Source organism: Sarcophilus harrisii, chromosome 2, assembly GCF_902635505.1.
Source record: "Sarcophilus harrisii chromosome 2, mSarHar1.11, whole genome shotgun sequence".
NCBI classification, from domain to species: Eukaryota; Metazoa; Chordata; class Mammalia; order Dasyuromorphia; family Dasyuridae; genus Sarcophilus; species Sarcophilus harrisii.
This window is the reverse complement of record NC_045427.1, coordinates 118,313,720-118,336,314: the sequence shown is the minus strand read 5'-3', so window position 1 is coordinate 118,336,314 and position 22,595 is coordinate 118,313,720. Positions and strand designations below refer to the sequence as shown.

The following is a 22,595-nucleotide window of genomic DNA, read 5'->3' as shown; positions in this document are numbered from 1 at the left end:
GTTTGTTTCAGGGAATGGACTTATATCAGGAAAATAAAAAATATTTTGGACTCTCAGAATTCATTGAATCTACTCTTTCTGGACACAGCCTCCCTCTGCTCCGATATGATAGCTCTTTTGAAGCAATGGTCATGGCATTAGGAAAAAGGTACTTCATAAAAATATTGATGATTAACAGTTATATAAATGATATTAGGAGCTATATCTAATAGTTATAATGATGTAAGTAGAATGGACTATCTTTATTACTGGAAGTATGTAAGCTGATGTTAGGCAAACACTTTAAAAAATTTGTAATGAATATTCCTTTTTTAGTGAATAAGTTTTGATTATAAGACTACTCAGATTTGAGGCAGCATGCTATAATAGAAAGAATGCTAGAGTTTGACTTCAAAAGACTTGATTTTGCAACTAGTCTTTCTTGTATATTACTTGTTTGATCTTGGTAAAGGCACTTAACCCCTGGACCTCATTTTTGGTAATAATGGCTCAGGCATTCACATTGTACTAGGAGTCAGGAATACAGAAAAACAAACAAACCATGTAGCAATTATGTGAAAGGAATTTACATTGTACTTAGGGGATATGATTACTAAACACTTTATTTTGGTTCAGAGCTGTGATTTTTTTGGTATGAAGAACTACTGGAATGGAAATTCCCAAGGTGTAGCTTAGAAACTCATAAGGAAATAACAGTCTTAGAGAAGAAATTGAGTTCTGGAATACTTGATTTACACTTAATTAGTATGTGTCAGAGGCATGATTTGTATCCAGGATTTTCTTACTCCGGGGCTCACCCTTTATTTTCTAGGCAAAACTGTCTCTTGGGTATATAAATAAAGACGAAGCAAAAATAATAAAAAGCAGTTTCAGAGGAGTAGGTGTTCTAATAACTGGGAGATGGAAGGGATCAAGAAGATGGCATGTGTGAGTTGGTACCTAAGCTGCATTTTGAAGGAAGCTAAGAATTAAAAAAAAATGTGGAAATGAATAGGAAGTGGTACATTTCAGATGTCAAAATCTACTAATGCAAAGGGATGGAGTTGAGTATGGGATGCCATGTGTACAGGAAAATTAGCTCAAGAAATTGACTGAACTGGAAAGTATTTGAAGAGGAATAATGTGAAATAATTTTAGAAAGTTAAATAGGATCCTGACTGTGGAGGGCTTTAAATATCAGACTTAAAGTCAATAAAGAGTTAAAATATTTTTGAGTCAAGAGATAATTTGGTCAAATTTCTGTTATATATTTGGCATTAAACAAGATGTTCATAAAAATTCTTTCCATTTTAAAATCTTATACTCCCATATTCCTTCCAACTTTAAAAGTTTGATTAAATATAAAAAAAGCAAAAACTAAAATTTGTAAAGTTCACTAATTAATTCCTTGGAACATTCCATGCAGTTATTTTATTGTAGATATTACTTGTATAAAGTTTAAACAATGTCCTAGTTATGTGTTATATTTGCATGACATTGAAGGCTCAAATAATGTTACTCTAAATATTCAGTGTTTATAAAACACTCAAAGGTTTTTTATTATTTAAAAATTATACATTTGACCCACTAACAACATTTTCTTGTAGAAAGAATAAGAGAGGATCACATCTATGAATCTCTATTGTGCATAAACTTTTAAATATATATGTACCTATACACACATATATGTGATTTAACATTATACTTATCATATTTCTCTGCTTTTCTTTATTTTCTTTTATATTTTCTTCTGCTTGCTTCTTTGTACTTTTGATTTTAACATTTTAATGTTGACTGACCATTATATCCTAGCCTATGATCCTTATCCTAAAGGAATTCTCAGTACTTCAATTCAGCCAGTCAATTGCTGTCCAACCTCTGCCTGAAGACTTCCAAAGAAGGAGACTCTTAAACCTTTCAGGGTAGCGCTTGGACAACTCTAGTTAAGGTGTTTTTCTTAACATCAAATAGAAGTTTTCCTGTTTGCAACTTTCATTCATTGCTCCTACTAAATCAAAACAGAATAAATCTAATCACTTATTTGTTCACTGATCCTTTAAATACTTGAGTACAATATGAGTCCCTCCTGAATCTTCTCTTATTTTGTAGTTAAACATTAGATTAGTTTTCCCTTAGTCTTTTTATTGTTGTTCAGTCATTTCATCATATCTGGCACTCTGTGACTTGGAGTTTCCTTGGCAAAGATTATAAAGTGCTTTGCCATTTTCTTCTCATTTTGCAGATGAGGATTTGGGGCCCACAGGGTTGAATGACTTGCTCAGCATCACCCGGTTTAGGAAGTGTCTGAGGCTGAATTTGAACTCATGAATATGAGCCTTTCTGATCCTAATCCTGCTGCTCTGTTCATTGCACCGTTTAGCTGTCCCTTTATTTTATCGAGTTGAAAATAGATAGCCAGAGATGGAAAGTGAATTCATGAGGGTCTCTTTAATGGAGCATCTAGGCTGCAAAGTGACTAGAGTGCTGGGCGTGGAATCAGCAATACCCGAGTTCAGATCTTACCTCAGATACTTAAAAACTAATTTATGTGTGACCTTGGGAAAGTTACTTAACATATTTGCCTCAGTTTCTCCATCTGTAAAATGGGATAATAGTACCCACCTTCTAAAGTTAGGATGAAGTTAAAAAAAAATTGGCACAATATCTGGTATATATTTGTTATGGGCTAGAACTCTGAAACAAGGATTCTTACAAGGTGTTAAGTCAGTAGAATTGATGAGACAATGGTTATCTAGTTTAGCATGCTGATTAATAGTTCTTTAAATTCAGTATGATTGATTTAATCTTATAACAAATAATGGTTTCCTGGTGATATAATGATTGGTTCATACTTAGAATAGAGCATATAAGCCAGGAGGGACTCAGAGAAAAATTCAATTTCATCTTTATCAGCCTCATGGTGGCTGGCCTGGCATCCTGTATTTCCTCCACTGCGACCAAGTCCCATCTGAAGGCCCTCCAGAAAACTAGCAGAGCCCCAAGTGAAGGGGACAGGACTTTGAAAGAGATAATAAAGAATATGGACTTTAACACATATTAAGTACTATATAAATGTTAGTAATAATGATGATGATAATAATGAACTCAGAAGTCCTGACTTTCCCACCTTCTTCAAGACATTTCCTAATTAATTCCCTGGTCATAAGGTCCTGACTATTTAACTAGAATGGACCTCAGAAGCTATATAGTCAATTCCCTTCATCACTGAGACTTCTTTAGGGAGATTAAGTGTCTTAACTACAGATCATGTAAGTATTAAATATTAGAAGTTTGATCTGAACCTGAGTCTTCAGAGTAGAGACCTTAGTCTCTTTCCATTGTATCACATCAGCTTCCTTCTCTGCAATGCCAGCCCTGGATCCAGGTATCTCTAAAAGAAAAGTTTAGTTTTTGTCATTGAGAAAGGGATTAGATCTTACAGTTGGATTTAGCAGCTGAAGTGGCTACAGGGTATTAATTCTCTATAATAATTTCATTAAAAGGATCTTGTTTATTAATGTTATGGTTCCCACACACAGTAATATCAGTTTAACAAACATTTAGTATCATTGCTGAGGAATGCCAAGATGGAAAACAGCTAAGATGAACTATGTCTATAATGTCCTTTCCCGTTTCTAATGAGTACATCTATAATGCATGAGCTACTTACAATTTTGATAATTCTTGACATTTCTAAGGTTGCTCTGTTAGATTCTGAATTATAAATAGTCCTTGTAAAGCGCTCATTCTGAACACGCCAGAAACAGTAACCGATTTATTCTTATTAAGGAGCAGGATCACGACTATGTGGGCAAACAGGATCAATATATCCCCTTAATATTCATTAAAGCTCACAGGATTAATGAATCTTTGAGCGCACAAAACCCTTTTTTTCAGGGTACTCTCAATCTTGGTCAGAGGATCATAGAATTTAGGGCTTGAAAAGAATTTGTGGTTGTGTTGGAAGATTGCTTTCATCCTGCTTTGCTTCTCTTTTCAATAAACATGGAGTTAGAAAAGGGAGGTTTTATTCCCCTTTTCTCCCAATGATTGTAATTTGTGTATTCTACATCCAGAAGGGAATCTGGAAAGGGAAAACCATTTACAAAGAATTGGTCAACAAATGTTTATTAAGCAGCAGCTGTTTATAGAGAACTATGCCAGCTGCTGGAGGAGAATAAAATAAGATTAATAAAATAAGTTTTGATAAGACATAGTTTCTGCCCTCATAGAGTTTAAAGTCTAGCTTTAGAATAAGATAAGATCCTCCTACCCAACTCTTTAATTTTTTTTCATTTTACATAAGAAGAAGCATGTCTAGAAAGGGAACAAAGTTGCTTGACTGAGGTCACAGCAACTTGACCAAATTATTCAGTAAACATTTTAAACAAAATTTATCATGCATCTATTTTGCATAAATCCTGATATTGTGTACTAGAGAGACCAAGATATTTGATATGTGCATAAATTCTATGATTTAGAGAGGATGGAAATGAAGGGGTGTTCAGGAAAAGTAGGAGAGCTGAGGGTAAGACCTAAGTTTTCCAGTCACACGCTTTTGTCACAACACCTCATTGTTTTCTCAGGTGCCTTTGGCCTGGGAATTTTTATTAGAAAAATTAGGAAAGTTTTCTTAATATCAATGGTATTTTCAAACAGAGAAGGAAATAAAAGTAAGACATGTTTAGTCTCCAGTAAGCTGGAGTCTCTCTGCTCCTTTGATCACTGTGTTCTCTTCCTGTCTTCAGGTTTCCCAGGTTGCATAGTGCAGTGATAAGGACATTTGTCCTTGTGCAGCATTATTCTGCAGCAATGATGGCCGTCAGTGGCCTATCACAGATGAAGAACTACACATCTGTGGAGACTCTGGAGATTACCCAGAACCTCATTAACTCCTCTAAGCAATGTGCCTGTGGGCACGGGCTCATGGTGGTGCTCCGTATCCCTTGCATTCCCCTGGCTGCTGTGGCCTATGAGCGGCTCTATCACGTGAGGGAAAGACTATCCCTAGAAGAGCATTTTGAGATCATCTTGGGAAACCCCAATTCTGCCATCACCATTGGGAAACATTTTGTGGATCAACTAAAGGTAAATAAATATTAAACTTTGTTTCCTCTCTTCCTTTCTTGAGGAGATGTGAGTGGATGAAATAGTTAGAATCCTTAACATGTCTATTCCTCTTGCTTTTTTCCTCACATATACATGGCTTTCTGTGAATTTGATGAGAATTCTTTTTCTGCCTTGTGCCATCTTTGAAACTGTAAGTGTGAGGCTGAGGAAACAGCATAGGATTTGTCTAGAAGACCTGGGATCACAATGGGGCCTACACTTGTGTGTCCTCAGACAACTAATTCACTTTCTCTCTCTGGACCTTCATTTTCTAACCTGCACAATGAAAGGGTTGGACTGTATTATACCTAAGGTCCTTAACAATACTAAATCCTATGAACCATTCTTATGTTCCTGTGATCTAAAGCTTCCTAAAAGGAAGGATAGCCATTCAGAGAAGGAGGTCTTCCATCGAAGAGATGGAACTTACCAAGGATGTGTTAGTGCAATATGTATTTTCTATCGACTTTTCTACATACATGTTGTTTTCTTTTTAAAATGGAAGCTCTTTGAAGTCAGGGTCTGTTTCTCTTTCTGTACCCTCAGTACCAAACACAGTATACATCACTTTTGTTTAGTCACCTCCAACTTTTCGTGACTTTGTGGACCCTACTGTCTGTGATGTTTTCTTGGCAAAGTTACTGGAGTGGTATAATATTTCCTTCTCCAGTGGATTAAGACAAAGGGAAATTTAAGTGACTTGTTTGGGATCACTAGTAAGCTAGTAAAGTGTCCGAGTCTGGATTTGAATTCAGATCTTTTCCACTATAGGTCATCTAGCTGCCCACAGAATGTCTAGCAGGTGCTTAATAAATTTATTTTTTATTAACTTACTAAATTTATATATTTTTAAATGAATGGATTGTCCTCTATCTCTAGATATTCATAGTCAAACTCTCTCATTTTGCAGATGAAACTAGGAAATAGGAAGATGTCCAAGAACATACTTTTGTTGATGAACATTTGGACAGAACTTAGGGTAGAGGTTGGGGAACAAGAATCAGAAGTGTCTCCTGAATAGGGAAGAGTTCCCTCTAATTTTAAAAATGAAACCTGGGAAAGGGAACAATATTTACGTTGTTGGCATGGGGTGCTCTTTTTTTATTGCTAAACCATATATAAAAATTCTGTTTCTTAAGTATGAGAATGCACATTGCTCCAAAAAGGTAAGGTTATCCATGTCTAGAATTATTTAGATTTACTTTGTGATATAGCTGACTGTTTTCTTTATTTGATGAACAAGATCCACACCATGGACATGCTGGCAAATCTATTGGGGTTAAGTGACTTGCTCAGGGATATGCAGTTAATAAGTGTCAAGTGTCTAAAGTTGGATTTGAACACAGGTGTTTCTGATTCCAAAGCCAGTGATCTATCTGCTACACCATCTAATTGCCCCTAGATTTACTCTGAAGTGGTTAACTTTCTCTGCCAGGCAGTAGTAGGATCTTAAGCAAAGCCTTAATGCTTATCAGTGAAAAATGTGCCAAAAATAAAAATGTAACAAAAATAAAATTGGAGTTGGTGATCTAAGGAATTGGAAGCATTGGAGCAAACTTGCTAATTTATTACTTTTTTCAGTTTCCTCCTTCCTTTCCTTTCTTCCTTCTTTTCTCCCTTCTTCCCTTTTTTCTTCCCTCCTTCCTTTCCTTGTTCCTTACTTCCCTTCTTTTCTTTCTCTCTTCCTCCCTTCCTTGATGTATATTTAGGAAAGATAAAGAACCCAGCCCAAGCATAAATCCTTGGGGAATTTTACTTGAGACTTTCTACTTTGGTTAGTTTTTGGAACCATTAATGACTACCCATGTCCCCAGTGAATCCACAAACTATATACATATCTATGTGTATCGGTATGTCAGCTAATTATGCATCAGGATATAGAAGATAGGAGAGCCCAGCTAGCTCAAGAATCCAAAAGGACTATGTTGAATTTCTCTCCATCTCTCATACGTATTAGCTGTGTGCTCAAAAGCAAGCCACTTAACCTCTCAGTGCCTTAAATGATTCTCTGCAAAGTTGTATTTAAGACATTGGTATATTGATACACTATATGTTGTTATAAGATTTCCATATTGGAAATATCCTTATCCAGTGAAATAATAGGTTCAGTGTTTCCTTCTTCCATCTCAACAAAACAAAACAAAACCTGCAGAAAACAATAAAATCACAAGACATTCAGGGAAAGGTGTCTATTTGTAGTCATGCCAGGATTCCTTAAAATATTTTACTTGGTTGAAACAAGTTTGGGATTTGTAGGTTGCTGCTAATATGAATGGATAGAGGTATGTACATGCCTGCCTTTTTACGGAGAAAAATAGTAACTTCAAACTTAGGGAATGAGAGATAAAAATGAAGTATATATTTTAAATGTGTATAGCAAGAATTATATTATCACACCAGAAGTAGATGCTGTCTATTTTTAAGAGTAAGAACTGTACTGTGCCTATTTCTGAATGAACTTGAAATTTCATATAGATTAAAATTTGCTAAGAAAAGACATCCAAAGATATGTCAAAAAATAAATTTTTCTGAAGGGGCCAGACTAGTAGATACTTTTAACATAATGAGCAAATTATAAGACTTGGGAAATAACTTTTTAGCCGTACATTTATAGTTTTCATGTTATTGCAGTTAAAAGACAAATTTATCTGGAGACTTTCCCCTAGAATCAGATCCAAGCATGACTTTATCTTATAGGCCTTTATATAAAAGATGAAATGACAAAGTAGATAATATGATCAGTCTAGAAATTTGAAACTACAAATGAACAGGTAGTTTAGCATGGCTTCATTCAAATCAGCAAATACTTATTGGTGGAAAGAAGATTATATTTGGAGTCAATGGATCTGGTTTCCAATTCAGACTCTGCCATTTACTGCTTGTATAACCTTGGACAACTCAATTAATCAATCTGGTCCTCATTTTCTCATTTGTAAAATGGGAACAATAATATTTGTTTTACCTACCTCATAGGGTTATTGTGGTGCCTGAAATATTTGAAAATCATTATAGAAATTTAGGTTATTAAAACCAGTTCAAGGCATTGACAACTGACTTTTCTTATGTGATAGACATGGCAGAAAATTGAAGATGCAGAATGGAGGCCTCAGACTTACCTCGAGTTAGAGGGGCTGCCTTGCATATTAATATTTAGTGGAATGGATCCTCATGGAGAATCCTTGCCAAGGTGAGCACATGAGTATAACCTCTATTTCCATCTATCTTACACAATAATAATGTCTTACATTGAGCCTTTCTATATAGTTTCTGCCCTGGATTTTCAGTGTTGTAAAGTGGTTAAGGTACTGGACTAGGAGGCAGGAAGATCTGAGTTACTGGCTCAGCAACTTTGGTCATGAAATATATCTCTCTGTTCCTGTTTCTTCATTTGCAAGATGAACATTTGGACTGTAGCTTCTAATGCCCTTTTCAGACCTAACTCTCTGTGCTGATGATCCTCACAACAAAAACCTTTGATGTAGGTATTTCAAATATTGTCATCCCCATTTTATAGATGAGGATACTGAAGCTTTTGAAGTTCAGAGTGGCTTGTCCAAAATCATGCTGATAGGAAGTCAAAGAAGAGAAATTCAAACATGTTTTCTGATTTCAGGTCTAGTGCTTTCCATGTTGCTAGAAATATGTGCTATTTGATATGGTGATGATGATGGTGTTGATCACAATAAAAATAATAGTTAACATTTATCTAGCTCTTACTATGTGTCGGTTACTATGTTAAGCAATTTACAAATACCTCATTTAATCTTCACAGCAATCCTGTGAGGAAAATGCTGCTGTTCTCCCTATTTTACAGATGAGTAAAATGAGGCAAACATTAATTAAGTGATTTACTCCGGATCATATCACTAGTGAATATCTAAGGTCGGATTTGAAATCAGGGCTTCCTGACTCCAGGTCTAGTGCTCTAATGACCACTTAGGTTTTGTGTTATTTTTCCTTTTCATTTTAAAATTAGATGAGACAGTATACTGGCAACTGATTATCACTTTGAAAGTCAGAATTGCTAAAAGGTGGTTGTGGTGTGGTTTAGTAGATACAGTCTGGAATCAAAAAGACATATGTTTGTATTCTTCCTCAGATATTTACTAGCTATGTGCCTCTGGAGAAGTCACTTAGACAAGTAATTAGCTTCAGTTTCTTCTGTAAAATGAGGATAATAACAGCATCTTTCTCCCAGGATTGTTGTGAAAAATGAATGAGTTAATATTTATAAAGCACTAAACAAATGCTATTTACTTTTAAGATATAGGTTTTATCACTTATTATATTATCTTTTTTTATTTTGAAAATAAGTATAGTATTTGCCTATCTCTAAACCTGTAGTACCTCACTGGTTCTTTCCGATCTTTCGGATCCGAATTTCATTTTGTACCCGGATACATAAATTTGTCATCTGAGTCAGATGATTTGGATTCCCTATGTGTTCTCTGAATATCCTTGATTTAGGTATTATCTACCTATTCTCCACTTTTTCTCTATCTCTCTAATTCAGTGTACATTCTTTTTTGGTAGAAAAGGCAGAAGCAACATAAGAAATGGATTATTCTGCTCTTTCTCTGTTATCATCATCCCTTTTAAATTAAAGTTATCCTAGCTCTTCTTTAGTTCTCTATTTCCCTTGATATATTTTTTCCTTAGCTTTCAACACCAGCCTCATATCATTCTGAACTTTAGGACTTTTGATGTTATTTTTATGGACTTTTTAATTTATCTTCCTTCTTTCATTGTGTGTATAGATATGTGTTTTTGAAGTCTGTTAGTTGCTCTGGAGGTCCATGTTGTTCCTTCAGACAATTTGATTTTAATTCCTTTAATTATGAAGCTCTCCAGACAAACTTTTACCTGGTCTTTCCTTTCCCTTTCTTGTTCTTAGGTTGCATTTTTGTATTAAAGTTTCACAAAGGTAAATTCATTTGATTGGGTTCTGTCCATTTTTCTAGCTTATAAGAGATCTTTTCAAAACCTGACTGTGTCATGTTCATACAGTGTTTTAGCTATCCCTTCTAGCTCTGTGTCTTTTGCACATCAATGATAATTCCATTTAGGTCTTTATCCCATTAGTGATAACTAATAAGCACTGTTGAACCAAAGACAGTAGTAGACTATTACTTCCTTAAGAGTAGAGGTGATATCTTCTTGTGTCTTGTGCCTCCCATAGTGCCCATCATAGTTGTGAACATACAGTAGGGGCTCAATGAAAACAAGCTGATGGGTTGATTTTAGGGATTAAAAGCTTGTTTTCCTTCCCTGTATTCTTTTTGCTTCTCTATCCAGAACTCAACATTTTGGGGAAATATTTCAGGCGATTGTGGGTGATGATGGTTAGGGAACAACCAGAGCCATTTATCTCATTCTTTTATCTATTCTTAGGTCTTTAAGGTACTGTGACCTGCGTTTAATAAACTCATCCTCCTTGGTGAGAACAACCTTAGAGCAAGAGCTTGGCTTGGCTGCCTATTTTGTGAGCTCTGAAGTCCCCATGGAGAAAGTGACCGTAGGTGAGGTCTTGGAAAGTGACCCGGAGAAGCTGAGCAGTACAGATAATGAAGATGAAGAGATAGTGACTGAAGGTGTGTGAGCATATATGGAGTGAGCGACTCTGGCAGACTTTGCAGGTTACCTTCTTCCCTGCCAAACTCTTTAATAAAAGTCATAGACTTTGCAAGTTAGCTTTATACACATTGTAAAATAGAGTTCTGAAGACACTTTTAATGTAGTTTATGGTGTAGCATTCATGGTGTTTTGCCTTCATTTCAGGCTTATTTTGTATTGGTCCTTGCTCTATATTCTGTGCTGTAGCCCATCTGCCTTACTGACCATGCCTTAAATTTACCCTTTGCTTTTCAACTTCCCTCTGTATGGAGCTTCTTCTGTTCCCTTCTTCTCCTATGGACATTCAACAAGTCCCAACCATGTCTCACCTCCTCTCTCATAACTCCAGTGGTAATTGGGTTATTTGTATCCCTCAGATATACTTATCCTGTAACATTTGTTTTTATAGTTGCAATATCCCCTTATTAAGTTGTAGATTTTATTGGGAATGGGGAACTACGTTGCATCTCATCTAAATGTAGTAGCTGTTGCTTATTGAGAACAGGTATTGAGAAAGTTTAGCGCATACAAAGTTGGGATTTGATACCTTTATGGGGAGTTGAAATGCTAGGGAAAATAATACCTAGTTTAAGTTATACTTGTTTATTAGATAAAATAATGTCAAAACTTTTTTGTTTTAAAGATTTAGAAGTATGGACTAATTCTATAAAGACACTAAAAATCCTACCTTGTATTTAAAGAACAAAGTAAAAAAGGGAAATCATCAAAGCACAATGTAGATTGTGTCATGTTTTAGCAGTGAGTCTAGGAAAGAAAAATATTCTCTGTATAGAAAGACGTTTCAATTCAATTTTCTGTGTGTGTTTTTTTAAATAGGTTCCGTGTCAGAGAAGAGAAGTCCTGTCAAAAGGGAAAGATCATGCTCCCATGATTCTGTATCTTCATCTCTGTCCTCAAAAGCTTCAAGTAAGAATATTCAAATGGGAAATATCAGAGCAATAAATTATTTGAGAGAAACTCAAGAGGCAGTGCAGTATGGTGAGAAGAGCAATGGGTTTGGAATCAGGATACAAGTTCAAATCCTTCCTCTGTTACTTATTAACCTCTAAACCTCATCTGTTTCTTCATTAATAAATAGAAGGGGTTGGAAGAGTTGACTTTTAAGATTCATCTAACGCTAAATCTTTGATTACAAATGATCCATGTTTTGAATTATGATCCTCATCATTTTTCATGGGATGACAAAAAACCCAGCATTTATAATAATGATAGTTAACATTTATATAATGCTTATTATGTTCCAGGAACTGTGCTAAGTGCTTAATACTTGTCTCATTAGATGCTCACAACGACTTTGGGAGATAAGTGTTATTATTATTCCCATTTTACAGATGAGAAAACTGAGGCAAAAGGTTATCATTTGCTCAGGCTCATATATTATCTGAACTGAATTTGAACTCAGGTCTTTTGGACTCCAGGCCCAAGGCTTTACACATTACCATACAAACTATGTTTGCTTGTCTCTTACTTAATAATTAGAATTTACCATCTAAGTCTCTCACTACTAACAATATTCAGTTGTATCCTGAGACCTTGAGTAATTTCCGTTTGATATATCTTTGGTAGTTATTTTTACTGTCCTTTCTTGTTCTGAACACTATACTTCTATTTTCATGAAAGCTATTCATGAAAGTTTTTTAAATTATCATGCCATGTTATTGAATTGAGCTTATAGTCTATTAATTCCCCCAGATATTTATTTAAAAATTGTTATTTGTTATTTAGCAACAGATTCTTCAAGCTATATGTAGTTGAGTATTTGATTTTTTTGAACCCAAATGTAGGAGTAGAACTTTACATTTATTAACTTCATCATTCCATTGTTCTGTCATCATAACTAATACTTGGTAGGTTATTCCAGCCTTGTATAATCCTTTCTTAGGTTATCAGGTATAGATATTTTGATTGTAATCCCAAGTATGAAACTTTTCCTACTAAAACTAAGATGTAATAGTCCCCTCATCTCCATCTCCTAGAATTCTCTTGAGTTTTCTTCAGAACTAAGACCAGAACCACCTTCTACACAAAGACTTTCTTGATCTTTCAGTTGTTAGTACCACTCCACCAAATACTGGTTATATACTGCCTATAAATATATGCATACATTTTTATATGAGTGTGAAGATGCATACACAGACATACACAGAGACACACGGGCACACAAAACTTGAAAGGAGAGATTATTTCATTCTTTCATTCATTCAGATCTATTTCATTCAACCCAGAGCCTGATTTATGGTAGTTGATTATCGATTGATTAATCTATTCATTTAAGTTTTCCATTGAGGAAAAAGAAACTCAGCATGCTGTTAGTGACTATCATTCCTGAGTGAGTTAGTACAAATGCTGGCCTGAAACACAGCTTTTCTTTTCAGGTATGGCCTTTTGCAATGAGTCATCTCCACCAGTGATGGCATTGGGTGAGAGGGCCAGATCCCCGCATCCTTCCCTCAATAGTGTGATGGAAGAAGGTGTAGCTACCTGTGAGAAACAGAGGCAGAAAGTAAGTCACAGTGCTCAGACCACCACCAGCAGGCACTGCCCTGGGCCAGGAGAGCAAGACATGTGTCTGAATCCAAAACCCAACCTTAAAAGTGTCCAGGTTTCAGTCACCTCCTCATCTTCACCATATTCTTCCTCTTCCTCTTCTTCCTCTTCTGCACCGACTTCAAATGCTTTCATCTGGCAGAACTCCCAGTGCTCCATGACCAAAGGATTGAAGCAACCCCCTGTAGTTTTCCTGCCCAAGTTGGTGTATGACATGGTTACTTCCACAGACAGCAGCGGCCTTCCTAAGGCATCTTCCCTCCTGCCCTACCATTCAGTCATGTGGGCCAGTTCTTTTCGCCCTCTCTTAAGTAAGATGATGACCTGCACAGAACAGTCTCTCTATTACCGCCAGTGGACTATCCCCAAACCAAGCCACATGGACTACAATAATAGAAATGAGGGCAGAATGGACAACTTTCACCCCAGGAGACTGCTACTGAGTGGACCCCCTCAGGTACGTAATTGTAAGCTTAGGGAGTATTTAGTGTTCTTAATTTTCACTCTTTCTTATTTCTTGTCTAGCAGTAGGTTCTTAGGTAAATAAAGTCATTTTTATAGGTGATTAAAAAAAACCTTTTCTCTAGTTAGATCATCTGATTAATCATTTAGCAAGCATTTATTATCCATTTACTATGAGCCAGGAACTATGATTAGTTGTGGCATTTAGTAATTAGGGACATTAGTAATTAAAGGCAAAAATATCATTCCTGATCTCTAGGAATTCATATTCTCCTAAAGAAAGATAGAATAAAAAGAATTGTTCATACAAGATTTATATAGTATAAATGGAAGGTAATCTCCAAAGGATTGATCTATAAGGGAGGGAGGAGGAGAGGGAGAAAGAGAATGAGAGAGAAAGAGAGAGAGAAGGATAAAGGGAAAGAGGGAATGGGGGGAAGAGGATGAAAATATGTGTGTATGTAATTGAAAAAAATACTTTCTACAAAAGAGGGGATTATAATATTTACCAGAATGTAATAGATGTAGTAGAATTGGAGTAGGAAGACTAGAGTCTACATTTTCTTGACTGTCCATAAGCAACTGTAGAATTTTGATCTGGTCATTGTACTTACTGCCTTAGTTTCCTCCTCTATAAATGGATTAGATAATCTCTAACATCTGTTCTGGTTCTGAAATCCTGTGACCATGAAGTCTATGGTTCTAGTCTTTCTTCACTCTATATGAGCCATATGATGATATAATTCACTTGACATCTCTCAAGATTCAGCTTCTTTTATCTGCAAAATGGGGGTTGTATTATTTGCCCTCTACCTCACAGGATGGATGCCATTTAAATAAGAGCTCTAAGTTGCTATACAAATGGAAAAAGATCATTACTATCAGTGGAGCTGTAGTGATGGTACCTGTATTTAAAAAAAAATATAAGCTTATTTTGATTTGAGATCAAACTCTGTAGCTGATCGTAAGAAAGGTCATTGAATCACTGTATCCAGTCTATGTACTACTTGTGTTAGTTTTCTTGGGTGAAACTTACATATTGGCATCATCTTGAAGATGATGAAGATGAAGAGATGAAGAGAAAAATCTTAAATCATGGTTTACAAAGAGTAGGTGTGATTCTGTGTATTTATCAGATCATTTTCTCATCAGTTTTATCTATCATCTCCATAACAATCCAACGAAATAGGAAATTATTTTCAAATTACAGATAAAGAAACCAAGGAACAGAAAATTAAATGATTACTGCAGATCACACATCAAATTAGCGTTAATGCCCTAACCTAGAATTTGCCATTTGAAGGAATGAATGAAGCATTTAAGCCGTTGATATGTGAAAAGAGGTATACTAAGTGCTAGGGTTATAAATAGAAAATTAAGACAGTCCCTATTCTCTAGGAGCTTCTATATTTAATAGAAGAGGCAACATAAATGGAGTTTCAGCTGTAAGTTAGGTGGAAAGGTCTCATAGTTCTTAAGGTGATGAAGTGAATGTTAATGTCTTTTTAAAATGTCATCTCCATCTTTCAGTCTCTGATGTTGAAACATTTGGCTTTTCTTGGTCTTCAATAAATGTTGTGCTAGCACCTGCAGGAGGAGTTACCAAATTGCATTTCCACAGGATTGTTCCCAGGATAGCTTTATGGGCACTGGGCTGGAAGGATTGCTCTTTAGTTCAGGGTGTGGGGCTATCTTCATTTAAGGGAAGATGCTGGTCAAAGAAGTAGTGGTGGTTTGACTTGTTCTGCCTTGTACTGCTTTAGCTAGGTTGACTTATTTATTATGTGAACTTGGGTAAATTGCTTACCATTTTCAAGTTTTAAGTTTTCCATGTAGAAAATGAATTTTTTTTTGCAACGAGGTGCTCTCTGTAAGATTTCTTCTCCCTCTGTGATCCTCTGATTTAGTACATGCTTCATAAAATCATGTGTTATATGGGTGAGAGAGATTTAGAGGTGAGGTGACTTGGTGAGTGATTCAAACCCTAAGTTAGCTTTTTGACTGTTGAAGCCAGGATACTCCATTTTACAAAGCATAGAATCAGGGTTAACATGCAATTCTGTTTTTCAATTTAGTACCCTTTCCACTCCAGCAAGAATGAATATACAGATGCTAATACAGGCATACATCACTTTGCCATATTAAAAGGTCACATTGCTAAAGATTTTCAGAGATTTTACTTTGATTGATTACTAAACACTCTGGTCTTCATTAATTGTCTAGTGTTTTTACTATTAAATGATTTCTACAAATATAATTGATCAAAACATTTAATGTGGCCCAAGCTTGTTTTTTTTTCTTTCCTTTAATTCCCAGTGATGGAAATTTTATGGTATCTCCAAGGAGCTTTAAGTTCATGTATAGTGAGAAGAATCCTGGACAAGCTACCTTAAGACTCGCTCTGTTATTCCCAGCTCTGCCACTTACTAGTTATCTGACATTGGTTAAATAGTTTCTCTTTTTGGAGTCCTACTCCCCCCCCACTAGAAAATGAAGAAAGTTGGATTGAATTATCTCTAGAGGCTCTTCTAGTTATAATTATAGTCTATGATTCTTTGGAAGTCCTTTTTGTTTCAACATGCTTATATCATTTTTCTCACTGTTACAACCTATCTGAAATGTGATTCTGTGTCAACAGTACTAAGGAAAGCAAAAAAAAATCTTGATTTGTATAGAAAATGTCTAGCAATCAAGACACTGACTCTCTTCATCTAACATTTAGTTTGAAGAAATCCAACCCAGCTGTTTATAGCTTTATAATTTCTGACACCCCCAAATCAACAATGCAGAAAACATTTTTAAGGGTCTGTTACATGCAGGATACTCTTCTAGTCACTGGGGATACAAAGACAAATATTGAAATAGTTCCTGTCCTCAAGGAGCTTATGTTCTATTGGGGAATCACAACATATATACAGATCAGAAAATAATGGCTAAAGTGCTGGCTGGTACTTTTAAAGTTTGAAAATGTATGTGTGCATGCATGCATGTATGCATACACACATGCTACACATGAACATAAATGCACATGGACGAATATACACACATGTATATGGACACACACACACATATACACATACACTTGCCTGGCCTTAGACACCAACTGTGTGACCCTGGGCTAATCACTTATTGCTGTTTGCTTCCATTTCCTCATATTTAAAATGAGCTGGTAAAGAAAATGGCAAACCATTTTAGTATCAAGTTATTTTGGCCTTTTTTATTTCTTGACATATATAAATGCATGCATCCTAAGAAAAGGTAAGAAGTTTGTCTCATTTCTCAGGAATTAGTGTTCTATGTCATTTCTCATTTTCTAGAAAGATAATCTCTTTCACTTTTCATTTGCTATCTATTTTAGGAATACCAGAAAAGCTTCACAGAAAGCAGATTGCTCTATTTAGACTCATTTATTAATCACTTTTATTTTGATTAGCTCTGAAGCAAAAAGACACTGTTCATTTGCTCTGCAACTACACACATATTGATGTCTCCTCACCATGCCAGCTGTCTCAGTGATTTAGTTAAAACTGTTTCCAATTTAATATAGTCCTTTAAAATTTCTCTCCCAAGGCTTTTAATGACCTCTAAAATATTTTTGGAAACCTATTGCTAGGGGAAAAGGTCTCTCAGATGGTCACTTGCGTAAGGGAATTTAATAAAAATATAGTTAAGATTCTACCAAAAGCTCCAGTGTGTCCCTTGGAATTCAAACTGCTTGAGTTCATAGATATTACTGCAGGGTGAAACAAGAGGATATCTCATACTCTCAGGCATTGATTTAAAGGAACCTTCACCTAATTATAACCGTAATTTTCTTCTTTCCATAATCAGGTAGTCAACATCCCATGTCTCTTCTCTACGCTGTTGAGTATACCATCAGGGAGGGTAGCAGTGTGTTGGTAATAATCTCCTGAGCATTTTTTAATGTTGGTGCCAGCACAGTACCTGGAACCTAAGAAATACTTTATAAATACTTGTTTTCTTGATTGAACTTTGTAGATTCAGCAGACAGTGGACTTTCTTGTTCATTGAATAATATTCGTCGAATTACCATCCTACATCGTATGTCCCTGCCAAATTAACCTAATTACTGATTCTCCTGCATTCCATTCCATTCATTTCTGTGCCTGGAAAGAACTCCCTCATCATTACCTTTTAGCATCTAAAGCTTTCTTTAAAGCTTAGCTTAAGTGCTGTCTTCTACAGGAACCTTATTCTGATTTTTCTCAGGTGCTACTTATTCTCAAATTTCCCTTAATTTTTTTCAGATATGCATGCCTGCATGTAGATAATTTATATATCTTTATGATCTTGCAGTGACATGTAAATTCCTTGACAATAGGTTTTTTTTTTTTTTTTTTTTTTGGTCTTTCTACCTCTAGTGCCTAGCACTGTATGTGTTGAATAACTTCTTGAATGAATGACTCCAATTCAAGAAAAATTAATTTTAATGCCTACTCTATACCTAGCACTGTGCTTTTTGTAAGGAAACAGATAAGAAAAAACACAATTCCTGCCCTCAAGTAACTTCCTGATAAGGTGGAGTATTATTTAATGAAGTCATATAGGGTATAATCAACATGTGATAAGAACAAAGAAACAATATAGACAGAGTGTAATGACATGAAGTAGAAATATTTTTAGTTGTTAGGATCATGAAAGAGAGACCTTAGTTGTACCTTGAAGTAAAAGGAATATTTCAGCAAGCAAATAATGAAAGAGTGGAGAGGAAAAGTGGACTCTACAGCTAGTAGCTTGACTTGGCTAGAATATAGAGAATGAAAGAGGAATAATATGTACCAAGACTAGAAAGGTAAATTAGAGTTTTCCTGTGGAAAGTCTTCAATGTGAGATTAATGAGTTCTCCAGGGAAGCTGGCCAGTAGGCCTTTTAGCAAGAAGGACACAGGACTGAAGGGATCTTGCTTCTACCAAATATGGAGAATCTAGAAGAATTCTGCGAAGACTCTCATAGAATATGTGATGTGTATATTCCTGTTGTGGCAAGGCAGCTGTGACCTATGTTTAGAAGTGCAAATTCATTACTCCCTTAAAAGACAAGGTAATAGGACTTGAAGAATACTGCTTCATTTTCCAGCTTATCAGGAATGAACTATTTCTTTAAAACAATGGAAAAAACTTTTCAATGTAAAACAAAGAAGAATAAAAATTAATTGAACTTATTTTTTACTGTATTTATATTTAGTCTGAATATATTCATATTAACTTGTCACTGTAATTAAAATATAAAGCTCTGCTTGAACAGGCATATTTTTTTCATTGTGTTTATTGCACTTAGATAATATAGACATGTACCTGGTATTTAGTTGCATAATAAATACTTGATTGATTGATCTGAAAAGAAAGGGCAATTCAAACATGTGTTATGAGGTTGGAGGGCAAAGGAGGGTGGCAAAAGAGGAGCAGGAAACTATATATCACTCATTCAGTCATCCCTTCAACAAATATTTTATTAAATGCCAATTATTTATCAGTCACTGTTAGGTGCTGGGAATAAGAAAGCAAAAATAAAATAGTCTTGGTTTTCAGATTAAGTTGGGGGAGGCAACATATACACATACAAGCTTATACAAAATAAAGGCAAGCTAATTAGGGTCTGAAGTACTAGCATCCAGGTGGATCAGGAAAGGTTTTATGTAGGTGACTGTAAGTGAGCCAAGCTTTATAGGAATGTAGGTATCCTAGGAGATGGAAGTGAGGAGGGAATACATTCCAAGTGTGTGGGATAGCCCATGTTGTCACAAAGTCAGGAGATGAAATGCCGTATAGAAAGAAAGCTAGTTTGATGAACCCTCAGTGTATTTAAAGGGAGTTGTGTATAAAGAGCTAAGTAACAGTAATAAGGCTTTTCCTAAAGCCTGAACCTTATGTGCCACCATGCAAGAGATAAGTATAATAGATGATTTTTGTATTGCACTTTTGAGTTTTGCAAATATATATGGATATATATATATATGTTTATGAATAAAGACGTTTTAAGCAATTACTTGGTTTCAAACCCTGTATTAAATGGTAAGGATGATTTGGACTTGAAGTTCTAGGAAATGCTGATTGGAACCATACGGCAGATCATTAATATGTCCTTTTCATGAATGTGAATATTGATTTAATTGTTATTCTCAGAGCTAGATTTTGGAACTTTTGGGGGTGGGAGGTATGGCAAAAAGAGTAGAAGGGAGAAGATGTCTCAGAAATGGTGGGGTGGACCAGAGGACCAGGAAAGGTGAGTTCTAGTCAATCAGGGCTCAAAGTCCCAGGGGGAGAAGTCTGAACTCTGGTTGGTGCTAGAGGGTGGAGAACAGGTAGTATGGGAACGTTTAGAAAAATGCCTGTTATTTCATTGAGAGCCCCCAAAGAACCTTCAAATGTAAGGACTAAAAAATAATATTTTCAGATTACTGATGATGAAACTAGATTATTGATGTGATACTAGGCTCAGAGAGATGAAGAAAATCATAGTCACATAACCAGTAAATAAGTGCTCTTTGAACCCAGTATTTTGTGACTCCAAATTCAGTGATCTACCTACTATTCAAGGCTTTTTCTCTGATTAGTTAGTATCAGAAGAGACAAGTGATTTCCTACTAAAGAGCACATAAATAAATATTTTACTAGTACTAACAATAGCGATTATAATGTCTACTTGGGTTATATAGCTGGAATGGGATGGAAAAGGTCTTGAGAATTTTCCAACCTAATGATGACTCATAGAATTACAGATTTCAAAGTGGACGGCAACTTAAAATTCATCATCAATCACTTCACTTTTCAGATGAAGAAACTAAAATGCTCAGAGAACTCACCAGAGGCATACAGCCACTAAATGGCAGTCAGTTTTCAAACCAAGTCCCTTGGATTCTAAATTCAATTTCCTCCCCACTCCATCAATCTTTATCTTGATTTACATGGGTACAGATGATATTACCAGAAAGAATGGCATTGCTAATGATTTTGAAGCATTGGATGAGAAATTGATGAATAAGATAAGGTACTTTAGTTATGATACTTGAACATCATGACAGTGTTAAGTTGGGGTCTCTTAAGAGTTGTACAATGAGTGAAGTTTCATTAATGTCAAATTATTATTTACTGATTAGGACAAAGTGCCTTCATTAAAGGCAGAATGTCTAATTGAGAATAAAGAAATGACTACCTTCAGCTATAAGAAAAGGAAACAAAACTAAGCTGAATCAAGTAGATAGTTTTTTCTGTTGTTATTTAATCCAATTTTTTTGCCAAAGCCATAAATTATTTGTCAGAATTTCAAGGAAAATTCATCATTATCTGATCTTTCCCCTTCTTGTTTTCCTTTTTCTTTATAGGCCCTTTGTTGTGAACTATTTTATAATATATAGATCTGAGACATAAAGGAGGGAAAGTAGTAAAAAAGTACCCTGAAAAGTACCTGGGGGAAGGTGCCATAAATATGGCACCACATAATTGTTTTCTGTTTTTTGGTATGTATTCTGAAGGGAAGAAATGGAAAAGGGGCATCAAGATGTCCCTCTACTAATAAATATCCTTCTTTCCTCAATTCCAATCAATATGAAATTCATAGGGGCTAACAAAACTCTTTGGCAATGACTCTTCTCTTCTAGAGAGGTTTAAATGCCTTATTATGAACCAATTCTTTAAAATGAGATAATACCTTCCTTGGTTCATTGCTGAACATCCTTGGTTTAGGATGTGAAAACTTAAAAGTAGGATAAGTCTTTATTACTATATTTGGTGCTGCTGGTATAGCTAATGAGGATTGTGAATTCTTGGGGGGCAGTATAAAATCCCTGGTTGGAAGGGAAGATTCTGAAGAAAACATCAAAAAGAACCTTTGCCCATATTGTAACTTTTCTGAGAATTATCTCTGACATTCCATGTGTCCTATTAATTGTTATATAAAAGAGGGATTAGACATTTTTTGAGACTTAATTTTCCTATTTTGTCCAAGATGGAAGTGCTGTGACCATTTATAGGCCCACTTCCATTGCTAATAGTCACAGAAATTTTGACCTACTCCATTTCTAACTTAGATTAGTTTGTCATTTTGTAAGCAGCTTCTGGATGCTCATATCAGTACTGAACTTTGTGAGGGCACCTGATTGATTTTAACCCTTTTGCAGAAAATAATTGTTACAATAGAAGGTGAGACTATCTACTTTCCTATGTCCTTACATGGGGGTTTGAGACTTTTTAGTCCACCAGATAGTTGTGGATTACTACAACATTAATTCGGCAGAATGCCATGAAATGATTTTGGTTCCTATTTTCTCCTTATAATCATCATCTATATCTTACTGCGAAATTGTAGGTATATCCAAAGCTGTGTCTTGGTTCTTTTCTCTTTAAATTTCTCTCAGGAATACTCCTTCATTTGCAATTAATCTTCCAGTAAATCATTCATCATCTTTAAGACTCCCATTTCTGTATATCTCACACTTGTTTCTGTCCCAAGATGCAATTCCACATAACCCATTGTCACCAAACTGCCTTTTTAAAAAGTAGGCATCGAATATTCAGAATTGTTGAAAACAGAACTCCCCTTTCAACCTGCTTCCCCTTTCAAAATTCCCTATTTCTGTCATAAGCACCACTATTCTTCCAATCAACCTTGGTTGTCATTTCTGACTTTTTACCCTCCTTTATCTTTCCTTGTTTCCTCCACATCCACGAAGTGCCAAGTAATATAGATTCCATGTACTGTCTCTCCCATTCATTCTCTTTTCTTGGATTATGGCTGCTGCCAGACTTCATCCCTTAATGCTTCTCTCCTAAAGTACTGAAATTTCTTTAATTGATCTTTCTCTCTCTCTCTCTCCATCTTTAGTATATTCCCCCCCCACAACTGGC

At 35.5% G+C, this 22,595-nt stretch overlaps 1 protein-coding gene across 10 annotated transcripts in view; it reads left to right on the top strand.

Annotated features, from left to right (window-relative positions):
• GREB1 (growth regulating estrogen receptor binding 1) overlaps nucleotides 1-22,595 on the top strand; it is a 157,314-nt gene that overhangs the window by 97,224 nt on the left and 37,495 nt on the right. For 9 of the 10 annotated variants that reach the window (XM_031950668.1, XM_031950669.1, XM_031950670.1 and 6 more), the window contains 6 exons: nucleotides 12-148; nucleotides 4,728-5,067; nucleotides 8,160-8,275; nucleotides 10,480-10,679; nucleotides 11,539-11,628; nucleotides 13,098-13,726. In XM_031950668.1, coding sequence (XP_031806528.1) covers nucleotides 12-148; nucleotides 4,728-5,067; nucleotides 8,160-8,275; nucleotides 10,480-10,679; nucleotides 11,539-11,628; nucleotides 13,098-13,726 — 1,512 coding nt within the window. The remainder of the gene's footprint in view (nucleotides 1-11; nucleotides 149-4,727; nucleotides 5,068-8,159; nucleotides 8,276-10,479; nucleotides 10,680-11,538; nucleotides 11,629-13,097; nucleotides 13,727-22,595) is intronic. The other variant, XM_031950673.1, reaches the window with a different exon arrangement.